General features: G+C 41.3%; 1 protein-coding gene across 13 annotated transcripts in view; it reads left to right on the top strand.

The window, feature by feature from the left end:
- Nup54 (nuclear pore complex protein Nup54) overlaps nucleotides 1-15,209 on the top strand; it is a 222,087-nt gene that overhangs the window by 141,836 nt on the left and 65,042 nt on the right. For 9 of the 13 annotated variants that reach the window (XM_071695763.1, XM_071695759.1, XM_071695756.1 and 6 more), the window contains 2 exons: nucleotides 10,745-10,782; nucleotides 12,728-12,889. In XM_071695763.1, the coding sequence (XP_071551864.1) occupies nucleotides 10,745-10,782; nucleotides 12,728-12,889 (200 nt within the window). The remainder of the gene's footprint in view (nucleotides 1-10,744; nucleotides 10,783-12,727; nucleotides 12,890-15,209) is intronic. The other 4 variants (XM_071695765.1, XM_071695762.1, XM_071695760.1 and 1 more) reach the window with 1 other exon arrangement.

The following is a 15,209-nucleotide window of genomic DNA, read 5'->3' as shown; positions in this document are numbered from 1 at the left end:
TCCAATTTGGTCTCCCTCTTCTCCTCGTTCCCTCCACCTCCGACACATATATCCTCTTGGTCAATCTCTCCTCACTCATTCTCTCCATGTGCCCAAACCATTTCAAAACACCCTCTTCTGCTCTCTCAACCACGCTCTTTTTATTTCCACACATCTCTCTTACCCTTACGTTACTTACTCGATCAAACCACCTCACACCACACATTGTCCTCAAACATCTCATTTCCAGCACATCCATCCTCCTGCGCACATCTCTATCCATAGCCCACGCCTCGCAACCATACAGCATTGTTGGAACCACTATTCCCTCAAACATACCCATTTTTGCTTTCCGAGATAATGTTCTCGACTTCCACACATTTTTCAAGGCTCCCAAAATTTTCGCCCCCTCCCCCACCCTATGATCCACTTCCGCTTCCATGGTTCCATCCGCTGACAGATCCACTCCCAGATATCTAAAACACTTCACTTCCTCCAGTTTTTCTCCATTCAAACTCACCTCCCAACTGACTTGACCCTCACCCCTACTGTACCTAATAATATTAATATACTTTGTCACTGTCTCCCGCGTTAGTGAGGTGGCGCAAGGAAACAGACAAAAGAATGGCCTAACCCACCCGCATACACATGTACATACATACACGTCCACACACGCACATATACATACCTATACATTTCAACGTACACACACACATATTTTTTTTTTTCCTTTCCTTTTCAAACCATTCGCCATTTCCCGCATCAGCGAGGTAGTGCTAAGAACAGAGGACTAGGCCTTTTTCGGAATATCCTCACCTGGCCCCCCCGTTCCTTCTTTTGGAAAATTAAAAAAAAAACGAGAGGGGAGGATTTCCAGCCCCCCGCTCCCTCCCCTTTTAGTCGCCTTCTACGACACGCAGGGAATACGTGGGAAGTATTCTTAATCCCCTATCCCCAGGGATAATACACACATATATATATATATATCTTTCTTTTCTTTCAAACTATTCGCCATTTCCCGCATTAGCGAGGTAGCGTTAAGAACAGAGGACTGGGCCTTTGAGGGAATACCCTCACCTGGCCCAATTCTCTGTTCCTTCTTTTGGGGAAAAAAAAAAAAAAAAAAAAAAAAAAATTTGTTTATGGATGGGGTTGTTAGGGAGGTGAATGCAAGAGTTTTGGAAAGAGGGGCAAGTATGAAGTCTGTTGGGGATGATAGAGCTTGGGAAGTGAGTCAGTTGTTGTTCGCTGATGATACAGCGCTGGTGGCTGATTCATGTGAGAAACTGCAGAAGCTGGTGACTGAGTTTGGTAAAGTGTGTGAAAGAAGAAAGTTAAGAGTAAATGTGAATAAGAACAAGGTTATTAGGTACAGTAGGGTTGAGGGTCAATTCAATTGGGAGGTGAGTTTGAATGGAGAAAAACTGGAGGAAGTGAAGTGTTTTAGATATCTGGGAGTGGATCTGGCAGCGGATGGAACCATGGAAGCGGAAGTGGATCATAGGGTGGGGGAGGGGGCGAAAATTCTGGGAGCCTTGAAGAATGTGTGGAAGTCGAGAACATTATCTCGGAAAGCAAAAATGGGTATGTTTGAAGGAATAGTGGTTCCAACAATGTTGTATGGTTGCGAGGCGTGGACTATGGATAGAGTTGTGCGCAGGAGGATGGATGTGCTGGAAATGAGATGTTTGAGGACAATGTGTGGTGTGAGGTGGTTTGATCGAGTAAGTAACGTAAGGGTAAGAGAGATGTGTGGAAATAAAAAGAGCGTGGTTGAGAGAGCAGAAGAGGGTGTTTTGAAATGGTTTGGTCACATGGAGAGAATGAGTGAGGAAAGATTGACCAAGAGGATATATGTGTCGGAGGTGGAGGGAACGAGGAGAAGAGGGAGACCAAATTGGAGGTGGAAAGATGGAGTGAAAAAGATTTTGTGTGATCGGGGCCTGAACATGCAGGAGGGTGAAAGGAGGGCAAAGAATAGAGTGAATTGCAGCGATGTGGTATACCGGGGTTGACGTGCTGTCAGTGGATTGAATCAAGGCATGTGTATGGGGGTGGGTTGGGCCATTTCTTTCGTCTGTTTCCTTGCGCTACCTCGCAAACACGGGAGACAGCGACAAAGCAAAAAAAAAAAATATATATATATATATATATATATATATATATATATATATATATATATATATATATATATATATATATATATATCCCTGGTAATAGGGGATTAAGAATACTTCCCACGTATTCCCTGCGTGTCATAGAAGGCGACTAAAAGGGGAGGGAGTGGGGGGCTAGAAATCCTCTCCTCTCGTTTTTTTTTAATTTTCCAAAAGAAGGAACAGAGTGGGGGCCAGGTGAGGATATTCCACAAAGGGCCAGTCCTCTGTTCTTAACGCTACCTCGCTAATGCGGGAAATGGCGAATAGTTTAAAAGAAGAAAAAAAAAATATATATATATATATATATATATATATATATATATATATATATATATATATATATATATACGTGAATTGTGTGCATGGTATATATGTATGTGTCTGTGTGTATATGTATATGTGTACATTGAGATGTATAGGTATGTATATTTGCTTGTGTGGATGTGTATGTATATGCATGTGTATGGGGGTGGGTTGGGCCATTTCTTTCGTCTGTTTCCTTGCGCTACCTCGCAAACGCAGGAGACAGCGACAAAGCAAAATGAATAAATAAATAAATAAATGTATATATACACATGTACATAATTCATACTTGCTGCCTTTATTTATTTTTGTCACCACCCCGCCACACATGAAATGACAACCCCCTCCCCCCATACGTGTGCGAGATAGTACTAGGAAAAGACAACAAAGACCACATTTGTTCACACTCAGTCTCTAGTTGTCATGTATAATGCACCAAAACCACAGCTTCCTTTCCACATCCAGGCCCCACAAAACTTTCCATGGTTCACCCCAGACGCTTCACATGCCCTGGTTCACTCCAATGACAGCACGTCGACCCTGGTATACCACATCTTTCCAATTCACTCTATTCCTCGCAAGCCTTTCACCATCCTGCATGTTCAAGCCCCGATCGCTCAAAATCTTTTTCACTCCATCTTTCCACCTCCAATCTGGTCTCCCACTTCTTGTTCCCTTCACCTCTGACACATACATCCTCCCTGTCAATTTTTCCCCACTCATTCTCTCCATGTGACCAAACCACTTCAAAATACCCTCTTCTGCTCTCTCAACCACACTCTTTTTATTACCACACATCTCTCTTACCCTATTATTACTTACTCGATCAAACCACCTCACACCACATATTGTTCTCAAACATCTCATTTCCAACACATCCACCCTTCTCCTCACAACCCTATCTATAGCCCACACCTCGTAACCATATAACATTGTTGGAACCACTATTCCTTCAGACATACCCATTTTTGCTTTCTAAGGTAATGTTCTCGCCTTTCACACATTCTTCAATGCTCCCAGAACTTTCGCCCCCTCCCCCACCCTGTGACTCACTTCCACTTCTATGGTTCCATCCGCTGCCAAATCCACTCCCAGATATCTAAAACACTTCACTTCCTCCAATTTTTTTCCATTCAAACTTGCCTCCCAATTGACATGTCACTCAACCCTACTGTACATAATGAACATGCTCTCATTCACATTTACTCCCAGCTTTCTTCTTTCACGCACTTTACCAAACTCCGTCACCAGCTTCTGCAGTTTCTCACCCGAATCAACCACCAGTGTTGTATCATCAGTGAACAACAACTGACCCACTTCCCAAGCCCACTCATCCACAACAGACTGCATACTCGCCCCTCTCTCCAAAACTCCTGCATTCACCTTCCCGACAACCCCATCCATAAACAAATCAAACAACCATGGAGACATCACGCACCCCTGCCGCAAACAAACATTCACTGAGAACCAATCACTTTCCTCTCTTCCCACTCATATAAATGCCCCACATCCTCGATAAAAACCCCTCACTCCTTCTAGCAATTTTCCTCCCTCTACACATTCCACAGAGCATCTCCATCAACTCCATCATATTCCTTCTCCAGATCCATAAATGCTACATACAAATCCATTTTCTTTTCTGAGTATTTCTCACATACATTCTCCAAAGCAAACACCTGATCCACACATCCTCTACCACTTCCGAAACCACACTGCTCCTCCCCAGTCTGATGCTCCGTATATGCCTTCACCCTCTCAATCAATACCCTCCCATACAATTTCCCAGGAATACTCAACAAACTCGTACCTCTGTAATTTGAGCACTCACCCTTATCCCCCTTGCCCCTGCACAACTGCACTATGTATTGACTCTGCCAATCCTCAAGCACCTTTTTTTTTTTTTTTTTTTTTTTTTTTTGCTTTGTCGCTGTCTCCTGCGTTTGCGAGGTAGCGCAAAGGAAACAGACGAAAGAGATGGCCCATCCCACCCCCATACACAATTTATATACATACACGTCCACACACGCAAATATACATACCTATACATCTCAATGTACACATATATATACACACATAGACACATACATATATACCCATGCACATAATTCACACTGTCTGCCTTTATTCACTCCCATCGCCACCTCGCCACACATGGAATACCATCCCCCTCCCCCTCATGTGTGCGAGGTAGCACTAGGAAAAGACAACAAAGGCCCCATTCATTCACACTCAGTCTCTAGCTGTCATGCAATAATGCCCGAAACCACACTCCCTTTCCACATCCAGGCCCCACACAGCTTTCCATGGTTTACCGAGACGCTTCACATGCCCTGATTCAATCCACTGACAGCACGTCAACCCCGGTATACCACATCGATCCAATTCACTCTATTCCTTGCCCTCCTTTCACCCTCCTGCATGTTCAGGCCCCGATCACACAAAATCTTTTTCACTCCATCTTTCCACCTCCAATTTGGTCCCCCACTTCTCCTCGTTCCCTCCACCTCCGACACATATATCCTCTTGGTCAATCTTTCCTCACTCATTCTCTCCATGTGCCCAAACCATTTCAAAACACCCTCTTCTGCTCTCTCAACCACGCTCTTTTTATTTCCACACATCTCTCTTACCCTTACGTTACTTACTCGATCAAACCACCTCACACCACACATTGTCCTCAAACATCTCATTTCCAGCACATCCACCCTCCTGCGCACAACTCTATCCATAGCCCACGCCTCGCAACCATACAACATTGTTGGAACCACTATTCCTTCAAACATACCCATTTTTGCTTTCCGAGATAATGTTCTCGACTTCCACACATTCTTCAAGGCTCCCAGGATTTTCGCCCCCTCCCCCACCCTATGATCCACTTCCGCTTCCACAGTTCCATCCGCTGCCAGATCCACTCCCAGATATCTAAAACACTTTACTTCCTCCAGTTTTGCTCCATTCAAACTTACCTCCCAATTGACTTGACCCTCAACCCTACTGTACCCAATAACCTTGCTCTTATTCACATTTACTCTTAACTTTCTTCTTTCACACACTTTAACAAACTCAGTCACCAGCTTCTGCAGTTTCTCACATGAATCAGCCACCAGCGCTGTATCATCAGCGAACAACAACTGACTCGCTTCCCAAGCTCTCTCATCCCCAACAGACTTCATACTTGCCCCTCTTTCCAAAACTCTTGCATTTACCTCCCTAACAACCCCATCCATAAACAAATTAAACAACCATGGAGACATCACACACCCCTGCCGCAAACCTACATTCACTGAGAACCAATCACTTTCCTCTCTTCCTACACGTACACATGCCTTACATCCTCGATAAAAACTTTTCACTGCTTCTAACAACTTGCCTCCCACACCATATATTCTTAATACCTTCCACAGAGCATATATATATATATATATATATATATGTTCCCATTTTTCCCTTGTCTTACGCACTTATTTGCCTCCTTCCAAAACATCTTTTTAGTCTCCCAAAAATCTAATGATACTCTCCCACCCCAACTCTCATTTGCCCTCTTTTTCACCTCTTGTACCTTTCTTGTGATCTCTTGCCTCTTTCTTTTATACATCTCCCAGTCATTTGCACTATTTCCCTGCAAAACTTGTCGAAATGCCTCTCTCTTCTCTTTCTTTAATAATCTTATTTCTTCATCTCACCACTCCCTACTCTTTCTGATCTGCCCACCTCCCACGCTTCTCATGCCGCAAGCATCTTTTATGGGGATAGGGGAGAAAGAATACTTCCCACGTATTCCCTACGTGTCGTAGAATAGTATGAAAAAAAAATATATATATACACATGTACATATTCATAATTGCTTGCCTTCATCCATTCCTGTTGTTACCCCACCAATCAGGAAATAGCATCTCCTCCCCCCATTCATCAAGGTAGCACTAGGAAAAGAGAAAAAGGCCACATTCGCTCACACTCAGTTTTTAGCTGTCATGTGTAATGCACTGAAACCACAGCTCCCTATCTACATCCAGGCCCTATAGACCTTTCTGTGGTTTACTCCAGACTTTTCACATGCCCTGGTTCAGTCCATTGACAGCATGTTGACCCCAGTATACCATGTAGTTCCAATTCACTCTATTCCTTGCACGCCTTTCACCCCCTGTATGTTCAGGCCCCAATCACTCACTTTCACTCCATCCTTCCACCTCAAATTTGGTCTCCTGCTTCTCTTTGTTCCCTCCACCTCTGACACACATATCCTCTTTATCAATTTTTCTTCACTCATACTCTCCATATATCTAAACTATTTCAACACACCTTCTGCTCTCTCAACCACACTCTTTTTATTTCCACACATCTCTCTTACTCTTTCACTACTTACTCGATCAAACCACCTCACACCACATATTGTCCTCAAACATCATTTTCAACACATCCACCCTCCTCTGTACAACCCTATCTATGATAGGCCCATGCATCGCAACCATATGACATTGTTGGAAGTACCATTCCTTCAAACATACCCAATTCTGCCCTCCTAGATAACACTCTCTGCTTCTACACATTCTTCTTCACTCCCAGAACCTTCGTCCTCTCCCCCACCCTGTGACTCACTTCTGCTTCCATGGTTCCATCTGCTGCTAAGTCCACTCTCAGATATCTAAAACTTCACTTCCTTCAGTTTTTCTCCTTTCAAAGTTACATCCCAATTAACTTGTTCCTCAAACTCAGTCACCAACCTTTGCTGTTTCTCACTCGAATCAGCCACCAGCGCTATATCATCAGCGAGCAACAACTGACTCACTTCCCAGGCCCTTTCATCCACAACAGACTGCTCCTTCGCTAAATTTATGTGGATTGGTCTTTCTTTCTTTGTTTCCTGGCACTGCCTCGCTAACATGGGAAACGGCGATGAAGTATACCATATAGATATCATGATAGATACCTGTCTCTGTTTCCTTGTGGTATGTACTTTTTGTTAGCTTTGTAGATGTTGAAGTGTGAGATTGCCAGATATGGGGATGAGAAATAATCTTCGTTTTAAAATTTTGGAGTTTTTTTTTCTGTGTACTCTGTAAAGGCTAACCATTCTGCTTTCCTCTGATTTATCCAAGATTTTTGGTAGTTATGTTCATTGTTTGGGGTAGATGGAGTACTGTCAGGATGGGAAGTGTCACAGGATAGTTTGCATAGTATGCTCTAGTTTCTCCTCATGTGCAGTGCTTGTTAGCAGAATGTGATGTCTGGTGAGGTCTACTGCTGGGGATGGTGGGCTGGGAGTCTGGTTGGCTGATTGCATAGGTTGGGGATATTGAGAGGCTGCAGTTGGATTGTTAATAGTTCACCATGGGGATCATAGGTGAGTGTTAAGTGGAATAGTCAGCACTGAAATCTCCACAGAAGTTGTTGAGTATGCTGATGAGATTCTGCACTTGGGGAGTTTATTTAGGGGGTCATGTTAAGGGGCATAGTATGTAGGTGCTGTAGGTCTGTATGTTGGAGGAGGTACTGTGAAATTTTATTTCATGGACTGTATTTCTAGAGTATTACTGTTTTTCTGAGTTGCTCTGAGATGTCATTGTTGTTGAAGCAAGGTATGATTTGTTGGACGAGTGCTGTGAGTTCTTCTCCTTGTTCTTCTTGTCTGCTTTTCTTCTTTATTTATAGTTAACTTTCTGTAAAATGCATACATTGCAATATATATACACAGTTTATCAGTTTGGTACTTTGACGAAAGAGCATAAAATAAGTAATTTTGATTTTCCATTTAGATTTAGGGTTCATTGCACTTTTGATTGATGTGTTTTTCTCTATCTAAAGAAAATAACTTTGTTGCTGAATCATTGATGTGTTTTTCTCTATCTAAAGAAAATAACTTTGTTGTTGAATCATTGATGTGTTTTTCTCTATCTAAATAAAATAACTTTGTTGCTGAGTCATTACTTGGGGATTGATAAACTGTATTTATTTTTCCTTTCCGAGATAATGTTCTCGCCTTCCACACACTCTTCAACGCTCCTAGAACCTTCACCCCTCCCCCACCCTGTGACTCACTTCCACTTCCATGGTTCCATCCACTGTTAAATCCACTCCCAGGTAACTAAAATGCTTCACTTCCTCCAGTTTTTCTCCTGTTTGAGTGGAGAAAAATTGGAGGAAGTGAAGTGATTTAGGTATCTGGGAGTGGATTTAACAGTGGATGGAACCATGGAAGCAGAAGTGAGTCACAGGGTGGGGAAGGGGGTGAAGGTTCTGGGAGCGTTGAAGAATGTGTGGAAGGCAAGGACATTATCTTGGAAAGCAAAAATGGGTAAGTTTGAAGGAGTGGTGGTTCCAATAATGTTGTATGGTTAACGTGAGGCATGGGCTATAGATAGGGTTGTGCGGAGAAGGGTGGATGTGTTGGAAATGAGATGTTTGAGGAAAATATGTGGTGTGAGGTGGTTTGATTTAGAAAGTAATGAGAGGGTAAGAGAGGTGTGTGTTAATAAAAAGAGTGTGGTTGAGAGAGCAGAGGAGGGGTATTAAAATGGTTTGGTCACATGGAGAGAATGAGTGAGGAAAGATTGACATAGAGGATATATGTGTCAGAGGTGGAGGGAACGAGAAGTGGGAGACCAAATTAGAGGTGGAAGGATGAAGTGGAAAAGATTTTGAGTGATCAGGGCCTGAACATGTAGGAGAGTTAAAGGCGTGCAAGGAATAGAATGAATTGGAACAGTGTGGTATACCAGGGTCGATGTACTGTCAGTGGATTGAAACAGGGCATGTTAAGTGTCTGGGGTAAACCATGGAAAGTTTTGTGGTTTCGGTGCATTACACATGACAGCTAGAGACTGAATGTGAACAAATGTGGCCTTTGTTGTCTTTTTCTAGTGCTACCTTGCATGCATGTGGGGGGAGGGGGGGTGCCATTTCATGTGTGTTGGAGTGGCGACAGGAATGGCTGAGGGCAGCAAGTATGAATATGTACATGTGTATATATTTATTTGTCTTTGTATGTATATGTATGTATACATTTGAAATGTATAGGTAGGTATATGCGAGTGTGTGGGCGTGTATGTATATACATGTGTATGCGGGCTGATTAGGCCATTAATTCGTCTGTTTCCTTACGCTATCTCGCTAATGCGGGAGACAGCGACAAAGTATGATAAAGAAATTAGAAAAAATACCCAGATACCCAAAAATGGGTATGTTTGAAGGAATAGTGGTTCCAGTAATGTTGTATGGTTGCGAGGCATGGGCTATGGATAGAGTTGTGAGCAGGAGGGTGGATGTGCTGGATGAGATGCTTGAGGACAATATGTGGTGTGAGGTGGTTTGATCGAGTAAGTAATGATAGGGTAAGAGAGATGTGTGGTAACAAAAAGAGTGTGGTTGAGAGAGCAGAAGAGGTTGTTTTGAAATGATTTGGTCACATGGAGAGAATGAGTGAGGAAAGATTGACCAAGAGGATATATGTGTCAGAGGTGGAGGGAATGAGGAGAAGTGGGAGACCAAATTGGAGGTGGAAAGATGAAGTGGAAAAGATTTTGAGTGATCGGGGCCTGAATATGCAGGAGGGTGAAAGGCGTGCATGGAATAGAGTGAATTGGAATTATGTGGTATACCTGGGTCAACGTGCTGTTAATGGATTGAACCAGGGCATGTGAAGCGTCTGGGGTAAACCATGGAAAGCTTGTGTGGGGCCTGGATGTGGAAAGGGAGCTGTGGTTTCGGTGCATTATTACATGACAGCTAGAGACTGAGTGTGAACGAATGTGGCCTTCATTGTCTTTTCCTAGTGCTACCTCGTACACATGAGGGGGGAGGGGGTTGTTAGTTCATGTTTGGTGAGGTGGCGATGGGAATGAATAAGGGCAGACAGTATGAATTATGTACATGTGTATATATGTATATGTCTGTGTGTGTATATATATGTATATGTTGAGATGTATAGGTATGTATATTTGCGTGTGTGGACGTGTATGTATATACATGTGTATGTGGATGGGTTGGGCCATTCTTTCGTCTGTTTCCTTGCGCTACCTCGCTAATGCGGGAGACAGCGACAGAGCAAAATAAAAAATAAGAAATATATTGGGAAATGACTTTTGCTCTTAAACACTGCCTGTGGTCCTACCCATCTTGAATAAATGATGTTGCACTGTGTTTTATTTAGTTTTAGCAAGATTCTGTACAAGCCATCCTACCATAGACTGAGTCATTGTATAATTAAATGTAGAGAGAAAAGGGCTTATATTTTTACTGACATTCTCAGAGTAATTATGTTTTTGAAACACTACATATTGGAATGTAACTCATATTTCTTTTTTCAGAAGAAAACCGACATCAGGATTTGGGACTCAGACTACAGGTATGTGCTAATACACTTTTCTGTTAGGCCAGTTTTGGAGAAATGTCTCTGTGGTATAATTGTTTTAGCACTCGACGTTTCTTCTTACTCACAGCACTGATGGCAGATTTGAGTGAGAAACTGCAGAAATTGGTGACAGTTTGGATGAGTTTGTGAAATAAAGTTTTGAGTAAATGAGAATAAAACAAAGTTATAAGGTTTAGCAGGGTTGAGGAACAGGTTAGTTGGGGTGTGAGTTTGAATAGAGACATATTGGAAGATATGGAGTGTTTGAAGATACCTAGAGGTGGACAATGCAGCATATGGAAGCGAAGTGAATTATGGGGTGAGTAAAGGTGCTAGAGGGTGAGTAAGGGCACAAAAGTTCTAGGGCGATGAAGAATGTGTGGAAAGAGAGAATGTTGTCTAGGGTTATGTTATGTTATGTTATCTAGGGTTATGTTTGAGGGAATAGCATTCCCATCCCAACCTTGTTGTAGGGATGCGAGGCAGGGCTTTAGATAAGATTATGCGGAGGATGGTGGATGTTTTGAAAATGAAATGTTTGAGGCCAATATGTAGTGTGAGGTGGTTTGATTAAGTAAGTAATGGAAGAGTATGAGAGATATGTGGTAATATAAAAGGTTTGGTTGAGAGAGCTGAAGAGGGTGTGCTGAAATGGGTTGGACTTAGGAGAGAATGAGCAGGGAAAGGTTGACAAAGAGGATATTTGCATCAGAAATAAAGGGAACAAGGAGAATGGTGAGACTAAGTTGGAGATAGAAGGATGGAATGAAAATTTTTTTGAGCAGTTGGGACCTGAACATGCAGGAGGGTGAAAGGCATACATGGGGTAGAATGAATTGGGATGATGTGGTATCCTGGGGTCGACATACTGTCAGCTGATTGAACCAGGACATGTGAAGCATCTAAGGTATACCATGGAAATGTCTGTAGGGCGTGGATGTGGATAGGGAGCTGTGCATAATGCACCAGAGTTTTGGTGCATTACACAAGACAGCTAAAAGTTGGATGTGAGCAGATGTGGTCTTTCTTCACCTATTTCTGGCACTCTACATATTTATTTATTTATATATGATTACCCTAGTTTTGGTTTTTTGAAGAGAGAGTTCTCATGTCACCAGGATCACTTTCTAGAGGCAACTGCAGCTCAATGCAGCAGTGTTTTTCATGAAAGTTTCTTGAACAACACTATACTTTCAGTTGTACAGCCTTGCCAAAGATGGGAGGATGAAGGAAGAAATGCTTGGAGATATCAAGACTTGAACATGTAGATTGGTGTGAGGCATGTATGGGTTAGAGCAAATTGGCGCAGTGTGGTATACAATGTGGGACATGTTGCCAGTGGGCTGAACCAGGGCTCATTCAGTGGTCTGGGGAAACCTTGTACAGTAAAGATTTGTGCATTATACTTGACAGCTAGAGATTGGATATGAATGAAAGGGACCATTTCTTCATCTGTTCCAATTGCTACTTTGTTATTTAGAAATTACTGAACAAATATGAAAAAGAAAGACAGTGTGTTTAATTGTATTTGGCAAATCCAGTTAGCATGAATAAATTATGTAACATCATGACCCCTTTGATAGGACTCCTGCAGCAGGGAAATGATAGACGTCTATTCCTTCATAGAGAAGTTTGTTGATAAGAATATACTCTTTTTCATTCGCTGACTTTTCATCCACAATGTAACCCATATGCAGACAAAGTCCAGTGATGACAAGATAGCTATGTTCGAGAACTACATTTGCTTGTGTTGTCATGGCTGCCAAAAAGTAATTAGAAATTCAAGCTCTACCTTTTAACATGTGCAGTTGCATGATAGATAAATGAAAAATTAGGATATAGAAAATGATTGATAATTATTGTGTATGCCTATCACACTTTCTTTAAGAAGTTATGTATAGTGAAAGCATTTTTTAAGAACATTTTTCCCATTTTTCAGATGGTTCTCAGCAGCTTCAGTTACAACAGGCGGCAGTAGTACAACCAGATCCCTCGTTGGCATTACATCTTGCTATATGCACACCCTCAGTCTTTAATAATGAAAATGATGAAGTTTTACGCAAGTGGAACCAACTACAGGCCTTCTGGGGTGCTGGGAAAGGTAAAGCATTGAAATTTATACAAAAATTATCATGAATGTATTTATCAGTTAGTAATTATGTATATGACCTATATAGGGAGAGAGATATACACTCATAGGGGCTTTATCTCTTGAAATTTCTTTGCCATTAGGTGGCTTTTTAGATATTCATTTACTGCAGGGATTGACATTTAAATTACTTAGTTTGTTCCATCCATCAATCAGCCTAACGCTGAAACATCACTTCTTTACATTCCTGATGAGCATTTTGCCATGCTTCTTGTTATGACCTTTGCCATTGCATTTCATGAAGAACCATTCATTGTTCTTTGTTGGCCTAATTTACAAAGTGAACAGTTTGCTGAGTATTTCCTTTTGAGTGCAGTTAATACAATTTTGATATATATCTGTTTGCAGATACTGTCTCCTTTACATTTCTCTTTAGGTTGGACTCTAGGGATAGGTTAGGTACAGTGTTGACTCCCAAGTCCTTTTCATATAGATACCTGCAGCTTATTTTCTGCTAGATTATATTCATATTGAAGCCTGCTTTCTTTATGCCCCATCCTCATTACTTAGTATTTACTTTGGTGGAATTTCAGTAACCCTGTATCAGAGCAACTTAAGAGTTTGTCTAGGTCTTACTGCAAATTGATGGACTCTTCATCACTCTTTATTTCCTTCATGACCTTAGCATGATCCCAAAAACATATTCAAGTATGAGTCTCATTCCATTAGCATGTCATTTACATAGATCCTGAATCTTTTATTTCCTTCAATTAATGTAATTATCTCTCCATTAAAGGAGTCTCTCCCCTGTTCCTACTTGAAAATCCTGCTTCTTTACTAGCCTCATGTTTGGTCGTCTCAGATACTTTTTGGGAGTACAGATGCACACAGTCTACCCATCTTTCTCTACTGTATAAAGCAGAGCTCATTCTCTCACAGATTTCTAAGATGTTTGCTATGTATGGCCTTGTTTCTTTGAAACCATGTTTTCACTCGGGTATTTTTTCTTTTTCAAGTATTCATCTGTATTCTTCAAATTATTTTTGCCTGTATTGTATAGAACTTGCTAACCAGAGAGATGGTCTGTAAGTCTACACAAATTCCTGGTCTCCTTTCTTAAAGACATTTACACCCTTCCATTGACCTGACACTTTTGAGCTGTATCTTAATATTTCAAGAGGCCTATCAAGCATATCCACACACTTCTTCAGTGCAGATGTTTGTGTGTGTGTGTGAGTGTGTGTGTGTGTGTGTGTGTGTGTGTGTGTGTGTGTGTGTGTGTGTGTGTGTGTGTGTGTATGATTATTTATACCATACAGGGAGGGAATTTTATGCTGACAGGGCTCCATTCCCTAAACATTATCTTTAATACAACTTCTTGATTTTCTACATACTGTCTGTGCTAAACATGTCCTTGATTAGTGTATTACACTCATCCATATATCATACAGTAAAAGTACTTCTTCAAATTGTTTTTAACAAGTTTCATGCTTAATTTCATGTTACATCCAGTTGTTGTTCTGCTTTTACATTTCTCAAAGAATTGTTCACTTTCTACATCATTGATCTTTTTTATAAATAAAAACTTAAAGGTTGCAGTCAGATCACCCTACACTCTTTTTAGGTGTGCAGATATATAGCTTGTAGCCTTTCCCTGTAATTTGTCTCTTATTTCGGGTACCATCTTTGTTGCTTTTATCTGGACCTTATCTCTTAGCCCATTGTAATTATCTGCTTGTGCTGTACTGGGAGGGAGTTTGACACCAGTGGGTCCCCATCTCTTGAATATTCTCTATCTTTCAATGTCTAAAATTTCTGTATGCTTTCTGCATTAACCATACATTTAGCCATTATTTTCATTCATTCACCACTCTTATCCAGTGAAAGAACTTACATCTTTTTTGATAAGTTTCTAGTTTGATTTCATGTTATATACTTCAGTTGTCCTATTCTTACAACTTTTGAAGAACTGTCTACCGTCTACATTTTCAGTCTGCCTTAAAAACTAAAAAGTTGTGATCAGGTCACCTTTCACTCTTCTCTTTTTCCCCTGTAACTCATTTGTCTTAATTTTGGTATCTTTGTTGCCCTTCTTTGAACCATCTCTTTTTGCTTTTTGTGCTTCTTCAGATGTGGTGACCAAACTTGAGAAGCATATTCTAGTTTTGGCTTTATATAGGATATGAGCAGTTTGTAAATACCTCCTTTAACAGTATACTTGAAAGCTGTTCTCATGTTTGCCAGCAAACAGTTTGTATCCTTTATTATTCTCCTAATGTAGGACTCTAGCAACATGTTAAGGGCATTGTCAACTCCCTGTACCTCTCTCACA

The sequence above is a fragment of the Panulirus ornatus genome, chromosome 58 (assembly GCF_036320965.1).
Source record: "Panulirus ornatus isolate Po-2019 chromosome 58, ASM3632096v1, whole genome shotgun sequence".
Classification (NCBI taxonomy): domain Eukaryota; kingdom Metazoa; phylum Arthropoda; class Malacostraca; order Decapoda; family Palinuridae; genus Panulirus; species Panulirus ornatus.
The sequence above is the reverse complement of the archived record's forward strand: the minus strand, read 5'-3'. Positions and strand labels throughout refer to the sequence as shown.